Source organism: Rhincodon typus, chromosome 18 (genome assembly GCF_021869965.1).
Source record: "Rhincodon typus isolate 14 chromosome 18, sRhiTyp1.1, whole genome shotgun sequence".
In the NCBI taxonomy this organism is placed as follows: Eukaryota; Metazoa; Chordata; class Chondrichthyes; order Orectolobiformes; family Rhincodontidae; genus Rhincodon; species Rhincodon typus.
In genome coordinates, this window is record NC_063349.1 from 32,352,685 (window position 1) to 32,362,603 (window position 9,919).

The 9,919-nt window shown below is 38.2% G+C and overlaps 1 protein-coding gene across 1 annotated transcript in view; it reads right to left on the reverse strand.

Annotated features, from left to right (window-relative positions):
- LOC109917719 (ankyrin repeat, SAM and basic leucine zipper domain-containing protein 1) overlaps window positions 1–9,919 on the reverse strand; it is a 108,936-nt gene that overhangs the window by 17,703 nt on the left and 81,314 nt on the right. Inside the window, exons 4-5 of the mRNA XM_048607905.1 lie at window positions 8,551–8,579; window positions 6,027–6,139 (exon numbers count right to left, since the gene is read on the reverse strand). Of these exons, the coding sequence (XP_048463862.1) occupies window positions 6,027–6,139; window positions 8,551–8,579 (142 nt within the window). The remainder of the gene's footprint in view (window positions 1–6,026; window positions 6,140–8,550; window positions 8,580–9,919) is intronic.

Here is a 9,919-nt window from a genome sequence, read left to right on the forward strand (position 1 = left end):
CAATTCTGTGAAGGCAGCTTGCAGACCCACAGCAGTCACAACATTGTACACACAGCACATCTAGTCCTTAAAGGTGAATTCTCAATGGCAAGATACACATACAACACACATGCTCATTTAACACTAGTGGGCCAGGCTTTATTCACATCTTCGTCATCATCACTCAAGTTGGTTGCCTCAAAAATATCTCAACTCCTAAAAAGGCCAACAGTTCTGCAGTTGAAAGCATAGAATACAAAAATATTTTAACAGCTGTCCAAAATTCCTATTAATTTGCTATCATAAATGCTTGAATCAAACATTTCTTAGTTGTTTTTGATGTCAGTTTGTTTGTGTCCTTTTTATAGAGAATGACGCACTATATAATGTACTTCCCAAAAATAGGTTGATTTTAAACTTTAAGTGATATTTAGATTTGGCTGTACGTTGATTTCAGCTAACTCTGAAACAACAAATTTCATTCAACTCATAACTGACACAACATGTACAGCTATAGTTTCATTATTATTTGGAAAAGAAGGAGAAGCTAGCATTCTTGTTTCCATGTATTCACACAAATGACTCCACTGTTTATTTTACAGCTAAATTAAAAGAAAAAAAGCAATAGAATTTCTTTTAAATGTTTATGAAAACATTTTTATCATTAGGGCAACTTTTACAATTATTTATAGGTAATGAAAAACTTGTAGATTATATTTTTAAATTCTGTTTTAATTTTCTTGTTATGATTGGCAACGTTAGGGTATTTGGAGCAATTTTTGATCTGACAATGTGAAGATTAAGTAATGCACTCAATTCAAGAAACATCCCATCAGAATAGGGCTCCAGACTCTCCAACAATTTAACATTTTCATAATTTTTTAAACAATTAAATTATGGCATTGTGTGTACCATGGAAAGCCCTGTGAAAGTTGAAAGTCCGATTTTACCAAGAAACGTATATAAACACATCCTAGGAAACAGATTGCAGGGTCAGATTCCTAAAATATACAGCTAAGACTTCCTCCCCCATATTCTCAGCAACTTAAATGACCAGTACCAATTGGATTTGATGTACTGTTGTATTATCATACCAAGATTAATCTTAAAAAAGCAACACAGTTGAACAAGTTAAAAAAAAACTTCATCTATCAAGAAATAGAATAAAATTTAGTTAAAATCTTCTTTGTAACTTCAACATGGAATATAGCTGATAAATATTTGATAATGAAGAAAATTGAACAAGAAATCTCTCCTTTTGGAGCACTTCAGGAAAACAAAACCTATCTCAAGCACACGTTTGACACAGAAATGGAACAAACTGTGTCTTGTGCTCACAATTTACATTACAAATTATGATAAACATTATCTTAGCAAAATGTTTTCATTCAAAACACTAAATTTCAAAAGAACTTTGTCAGAGTTAAGGTGGTTAAGGTGCTCACATTGAATTAATTAAAGCATGGCTTATTTTGGAAGACAGGATAATGGTTGATCTCATTCCCTCTGTCATCCATAACCTAAATCCAAACTTTCTGACAATCTCAGGGACATTCTGTGAACATAGGCATATTTGCAGAGAGGCAGAGGGAATTAAGGTTTTCAATGCCTGTCTGCTTATGGCAAGGTCTTCCAAGGAAGTCATTAATTACAATATTTGCTTGAAGAGCATCAATAATGTGAACCGTCTAAAATCTACATCTACACACTGACAATAATCTGTTACTGATGAATGACCTCAGCAGTTTCATGAATTCTTAGGTCATAACAAAAATGGAGACAAAAGTTTTCATTGCAAAATAATTCTCATGGTTAAAATAACAATCTTACATCTAAATGGATGTTTTAGTCTTTAATATCCAGAGATATTAATACATTAGTGATATCAAATTCTTCATTTTAATTTTTACTTTCAAATGATTGAAGTTAGAACAGTTTTAGTTTTATTTCATGTGCCTTTTCAACAACTTGTGCTTCTTTCCCACATTCTCCCTGCAGGTTGCTTAACTTTGCCCCAATAGAATTTTGAAAAATTACTTTTCTTGACTTCAAGGTCAGTGCACTACTTTCATCCCTTAACAATAATTAAAAACTTTCAATATTTTTGTATTTTATAATGATTTTAAAATAACGAAATGCTTATTCTGATCTGTAAAACTTTGCAATTAGAAACACAAAACAGGAGGAATAAGCTATCTGGTCCATTGGGCCTGTCTGCCATTCGTTATGATCAAGTCTGATCATTTTACTGTTCCTACATTCCCCCATACCTTTTAATATGAATTAACCAATCGAGTAACTACATTTCTATTAGCTACACTGAATCAGAAGGGAAATATTAATGTTCCTTTCTTCAAAGCAAGATCTAGAACCAGAGAAAATTAAATGGGTAATTTTGGGGAGAATGTGGGTCACTATCGTTTAATACTATCAACATAGTTGAGGTTGGTTGGCTCGCTGAGCTGGTTTCTTGTTTCGCAGATGTTTCGTTACCATGTTTGGTAACATCCTCAGTGCAGCCTCCGATGAAGCGTCGGTGTGTTTTCCCGCCTGGTTTTTAAACTCTGGGGTCCGTTGAGATGGATTGCCTCACTTCTGGTTTTCCTTCGTAGTGGAATGTATATGGGATCGAGTTCCATGTGTTTATTAATAGCCTGCTTCGTGGAGTGCCATGCTTCCAGGAATTCACATGCTTGTCACTGCCTAGCCTGTCCCAGGATCTTGGATCTTGGTGTTGTCCCAGTCAAAGTGGTGGTTCTCCTTGTCCATGTGGATTGAGATGAGTGAGTATTGGTCGTGTCTTTTTGTAGCCAGTTGGTGTTCATGTACTCTTGTTGTTAGTTTCCTTCCTGGTTGTCCGATGTGGTGTTTCTCGCAGTCTCTGATGGGGACCTTGTAGATGACATTGGTCCTGTCCGTGGCAGGGAGTGGGTCTTTAGTTCGGGTGAGCAGTTGTCGTAGGGTTGATGTGGGCTTGTGTGCCACTCTGACACCCAGCGGTCGTAGGAGTCTTGTGGTGAGTTCTGACGTGTTCCTGATGTAGGGTAGTGTGATGAGTGTGTCGGGCTGTGTAGTATCTTTCTGATGCTCTTCGTGTAGGCATCTTCTGACCCAGTTCTTTGGATATCCATTATCCTTGAACACTCGGAAGAGGTATTCTTCTTCCTCTTGGCGTAGTTCTGTGCTGCTGCAGTGTGTTGTTGCCCTTTTAAATAGTGTTTGCACGCAGCTTCGTTTGTGTGTGCTGGGAAGTTCAGGCGAGAAAACACACCGATGCTTCATCGGAGGCTGCACTGAGGATATTACCAAGCATGGTAACGAAACGTCTGCGAAACAAGAAACCAGCTTGGTGAGCCAACCAACCTCAACACCCGCAACCCGGCTACAAATCTACTCCAAAACCTAAGAAACCATCAACATAGAATTGTTGTCTAAGAGTTTTGAGGCACATAGTGTCTCTACATCTGGGACAGAGCAGTCCTGTCTCTCCTACCTTCCTCACAGCCTATCTGATCTCCCTGACCTTCCTGACCTTCCTTTCACCCCCCGCTGTTGTTTTCCACCTTCCTTGTGTCCTCCGTTTCTCCACCCCCCCACATTCCTTACATCCTCCCTCCTAGCTTCCTTGATATTGTCCTGTCTCTGCCCCCATCTTTCTTGCAGCCTCCCTGGCCCCCTGTCTTCCTTGCAGTATGCCTTCCCTCATCTACCATGGCATTTCCTTCTCACCCTCGTCTTTGTAGTCTCCGTAAATCCCCAACAATCCAGGAGCCTCCCTGTCTTCTCCCACCTTCCTTGTAGCCTCCAATATGCCTCCTACCTTCTTTGGGTGGATGCTCTCGTGACAATTTCCTCACTGCCAACACTTACATACTTAACTTGGTGGGGAGGCGATGGTCTAGTGGTATTATTGCAGAACTATTAATCCAGAGACCCAGATAATGTTCTGGGGACCCGGTTCAAATCGCACCACAGCGGACAGTGGAATTTAAATCTGGAATTAAGAGTGTAATTAATACCATAAATCCATTGCTGATTGTTGGGAAAAACCCATCTGGTTCACTAATGTTCATTAGGGAAGGAAACTGCCATCCTTATCTGGTCTAGTCTACATGTGACTCCAGACCCACAGCAATGTGATTAACTCTTAACTGCCCTCTAGACAATTAGGGATGGGCAATAAATGCTGCCTGGCCAGCGATGCCCTCATCCCCATGAATGAATAAAGAGAAAAAACTACTTGCTGCTCCTCCAACCAGTCATCTGGGTTTGTTGCAAAGTTCAGCAGAGTACTTATGGACTGGAAGGCAGGATGCTAAAATTTGGTGTTTGTAAAATATTGATGTTTATAAAATGAGTTTGTAAAATATTGATGTTTATAAAATGATAGGGGGAAAAGCAGTGTCTGGTCCCCTTAAAAGATGATGTGTGTTTTCTAGGCTTGGAGATTAAACGTCTGTGGGCAGCTTGTGGGTTTGCAGGTGCACAGGACACCTGAATTGTAACATTTGTATTAAAGGCTGGATGGTTAGCAGGCCAAGCCGCAGTTTTGTTTTGTTATCATGACAACAAGTTTTGATTTAGCCAATTAATTTAAACCAGGCATTTAGATACTAAAAACCAATTAAGTTTAAATCTGATGATTTTGACAACCTAGGACCAATTCTATTACAAGAAATTGATATGTCATCAAGGGTGTAAAAGATGGGGACAGTTGCAAAATCAGCGGAGAGCTAACTGTCATCTGCCAAGGGAATAGCTCTCAGCTCTAAAGGAATCACTGGCTCTCACAGAATTCTCTATGCCTTAGAGTATGCTCCATCTAAATTAAAGGTACTTACTGCACGAGTAGTTAATGTTCCTGACAAAAGAATTTGACAGAGAAGGCGTTCCTGACAAAAGAATTTGTTGAAGAAGGCACAGAACATTCCGGAAAACACATAATCTGGCTGTAATTTCTACAGACTAAAATCTAACTCTTTTATTTCATTTTATACAAGTGTGACTTGTATTTATTGGAACAGCATACCATTATAATCTTGTTTTATTCTGGAATAGTTAGTAGTTAGAAAGGGTTTATTCGGTTTGTTAATAGTTTAGCTAATTTGTTCACTGTTAGAGTTGGATAAATAAATTGTTACTTGTTAATTACAAAGAGTGTGTGTCAGGGGGTTATTTTTAACTAACCACTCCTTTATAACAGATTGGGGGCTCTTTTAACAGATTATAAGGCGAGGTGCTACTCCCTAGGTGTTTGGTTTGAATTATGAGAGGGAGGTCAGCTCTGCTTTATTACAACCAGTAAATCTATCAGCATCAAGAAAGAAATAGAAAACCAGCCTGTGACTGGAAAAGCAGCTCATCATTTCTCTCCATTCAACTTATGATGACAACTTTTCTTTGAATGTCACCCTCGAGTGAATTTTCCCAAGTGGGTTCGCCCATTATTTTGAACTGTATCATCAGCTAAATCTACTCAATAATAGCAAGTAAAAGGTGTCTGGTCTACTTCCTACAATAATAGCCTTAATTATTCGCTGAATTAAAAAAAATAAACTTGCATTTGTATAGAATAATTTTCTTGGAACATCTGAAAGTGCTCACAACCAACAACCTGCTTTTGAAGTTACTACATGTACCGTTATGTAAGAAACCATGGCAACGGACTGTCCCACAAACAAAAGAAGGTTCTCTCACTTTTTTTAAAGTAAGTAAGAAGTGCTCATTAGTTTACTGGCAAAACATCCTGCCTTATTAATTTTTTTCAAATATGCCATTGGATATTTTAAGCATGTCTTCAGACATTTGAATGTTCTAAAAGATGGTACCTCAAACAATGCAGCACTTGCTTACTATTGTGCCTTTTTAAAATAACAGCATTACACAGATTGAGGTTAAAATAAATTATAAAGTGCAGCACTGCGCCAAAATATAATGGTAGTTTGGCAATACATCACTTTTTGTTTAAAACTGCGACTATGCAGTTAGAAAAGTATCTGTCTTATCTTTTACTTTAAAATAGCTTTTCCTTTCATTATTTGTATTACCTGCAATCAAAATTGTCCAGTGAAGGTAACTGAGCAACTTGTAGATCTTCTGGCTGCATTTCACAAACTGCTTCCAAAATTTTCCGTTGGTCATCAGGATCAGTAATTTTAATCTGCATTAGAATTAAATGTCAACAATTCTCACGGAGTCTATGCATTTTTTTCATAGTTCTCTACAAATCAACAACTATTAAATGTATTTTCACATTTCATTAGGTTTTCTCAGTTAAATTGTACACAAAGTGATTCGTAGGCAAATAATTTTGTAATTACCTTTAATAAGATGAATATTACACACTTGTATCAACTTTCAGTTAGAATGGTTAGTTTGTCATGGTAATAAATAATATGTTTCTGTTAAAAATTAACTGTTAAGAAACTTGATTCTGCATTTATCATATTTAACCTTCTTTACTGCCCTTAGCATCTGCACTGAGAGGTGGACTGATCCTCAATGATTTCAATCTTCCATTTAGCTCTGCTTAACTTTTGCTGATATCATTGCCTTCCTGTCCTCCCTAAAGGTTTCCATTCATACAGACTCTCCCACCCATAATCAAGGTCACCCCTTCAACCTTGCCATAATTTCTGGTTCTGTTACACCATAGCTACAGTGTGTTCTATTTATTAGATTCACTAAAGCAACTTAATGTTTCTTCACCTGCACCTCAAACAATAAATAGATCACTGACTGTCATCCCTACCCTATCCCCACACTAGAATCACACATTCTCCAGTTATATACCATCTTGACTTGGATGTATAAAGTGGTTTCTTTCATCATCACAGAGTCAAAATTAAATAGCACTGTGAAAGTATTTTCACATAAAGACTTCAGTGAACAAAAGCAAGGCAACTACTTTTTGAAGAACAACGAGGGAAAGACAGCAATTATTGGGCTTGTATGCATGCCCACATTGGCTGAATAAATAAAATTGATTAGGCCATTGCTGATCACTTCTTTAAATGCTTCACCATCCATATGCCTTCACTTCCTTCCAACCAAAGGCCCTGTGCCCACTAGAAAAGAATTCTTTAATCACTGGAAAAACGTGCTTCCAAATTTTCAACTACCCATCCATTTGCAACAATACTTCTGCAGTCATCAGTTTGTTTGAACACTTCCACCACCTTTGATGCTCTTGTCTGCAACAAAACCTTTACTACCTTTCTTCTCCACTGTATCCCAAGTATGGGCCACAGCTTAATTCCCTACATTTCTCATTCACTTTGCAAAGCTATTCACTCTTCCAGGAGATGAAAAGATAACAACTCCATTTCTCTTCTCTATTATGATCTTCTTCAATCCTCTTCCCTATCTCTCCACTCTCATCATCAACAACTGTCATGAGCATAGGTTGTCTTCTAGTTTGAGACAATTGTTTTCAACTCTTGCTCGCTGATCCTTGGCCCCAAGATAAATCTGTTACAGTCATACAGCATGGAAACAGACCCTTCAGTCCAACCAGTCCGCGACCACCATGTTCCCAAACTCAACTAGTTCCCAAACTCAACTAGTCCCCACCTGCCTGCGTTTGGCCCATGTACCTCCAAACCTTTCCTATTCATTGTCTTATCCAAATGCCTTTTAATGTCCTATCCACATGGATAAGGAGAACCACTAATTCGATTGGGACAACACCAAGATCCTGGGGCAAGCAAAGCAGAGACAGGCACGGGAGTTCCTAGAAGCCTGTTACTCCATAAAGAAAGCCATCAACAAATACATTGAACTCAACCCCATATTAACTCCATTGTGAAGGAAAACCGGAAGTGAGGTAATCCAGCTCAATGGACTCCTGAGTTTAAAAACCAGGTGGGAAAATACAACGGCTCTTCATCGGAGGCTGCACTGATGATGTTACCCAGCAGGGTAATGGAACGTCTGCGGAACAACAAACCAGCTCGGTGAGCCAACCAACCACAACATTCACAACCCGAGCTACAAATCTACTCCAAAACCTTAGAGTGTCTTTTAAACTCCAATAAATTCTCTAACTTAATTTGAGATATTTGTAATTCTTATGAAATGAATGCCAAGTGCAACATATATATCATGGCTTAGATGAAATGGTAATTAGGATGGTAGTGAAGAAAATATATACTAAACCATTCTATGTAAAATTATATACAGAGATACAAGGTATAAGGCACCATGAAGCTAAAATTTTCTCTTTCAAAACACGAGGACAAAAATAATCAGACAATTGTTAACAGTTACTGTTTAAGGATCAGAATACAATGTCAGGTCACCCTGTTTACAAAAAGGTCCAAAAGAATACAAAGGAATAAATGCATTGAAGCTAAAATATTATAGCTAAGTTTTCTAAAAGTCTGGTAAGTGGCAGTACTGTTTGGAAACGTGATAAGTATGAAGTCAAATACTCTTCTGGATCTCTAATTAACTTGGCAAGATTTTCCTTTTGCTTTGACTCAAACTCTGATCTGAAAATCTAGGTTTAACTGTCCAAGTTCACACTTGAAGAATGCTAAGTGGTCATTTAAATGGGAAAGAATTATCTACCATGACAGCTACCAGCGGAATGTTTGATCCTAGAATAAAACAGAATCACAGAATTGTTACAGTGCAGGAGAAGGACATTTGGCCCATTATATCTACACTGACGCATAACAGGATACTGGCAATATTGGGAGTTTTTACCTTGAAATACGATGTAGAATAATATTCAACAGTAGGGCTCTGCCAACTGCAATGGTCAATGAATGTTTTAATGATTATTCAAGTGAAATAGTTACTCAAACAAGTTATAGAGAGATTAATTCCTGTTTCACCTGCGCACAGGGACACATTGGCACATTGATCAAGGTGTTGCTTGCTGTTCATTTTTAATGTATGCACGTACATTAGCTTTCTTTGCTCAAACTCCAAACTCTTGCCTTTTTCTAGCTTCTCCCCATCTCTCACTTCTCCGCTACTCCCCACTCCTTACCATGCCCTCCCTCAAGCTCACCTCAGCTATGATCCCATGAATGGGATCATACTAATCATTGATCACCCAAAGTATTTTACTAGTCACCAAACTAGTTTTCTTCGTAAATAGCTCCCTCTCCTCAGATGTTGCACCTTTTCTTTCAACACAACTGTGATTGGTTTGGTGGGCATGTGGGAATGGTTAGGGAAAAACCAGAAACAACTTGAAGATGATCAAATCCTAGGGAGGAGGAAGGAAATGTTTTATTGTTGGAAATAGAGACAGAGATAACAAAAGAAAGCTTTTTTTGGAGACAATTGGTAACGGTGAAAAGATAAGGGTACATTAGTCTCCTGAAAGACCAGAGTACTGAGCAGTCTGGTCTCATTTGCTCGAAGATGGCTAAATCAAACAAGATTCATTTTTAAGAGTGAAACTATCTTTCAAAATTCGATATGTCAATGCTGCTAAGTGCAAGTTGCCCTTTTATTTGTGCAAAGAATGTAGATGTCGCTGGCTCAGGCAGTGTATATTACCCATCCTTTGCCCAGGAGAAGTTGCCTCTTGAAAAACTGCGGAACTTCTAAGATATGATCACCTACAATGCTACTGGGAGGGGAGTTCCAGGACGTTGACCCAACAACAATGAAGGAATGGTGAGATAGTTCAAGTCTGGATGGTGTACTAAGTATATGGGGATGCAGAGGCATTTTAACAGGGAGAAGATTTGCAGAAATTTCCTTTTTAAAATTAAATACAGTTCAGTACATGATAAATCTTTGGAAAGTATGAGTTCAGTTGAACAAATGGCTTTTTATGGTCAATGTTTTCAGAAAACTTATTGGTAGAATTGATTCAGAGATAGTTGGAACTGCAGATGCTGGAGAATCTGAGATAACAAGGTGTAGAGCTGGATGAACACAGCAGGCCAAGCAGCATCAGAGGAGCAGGAAGGCTGAC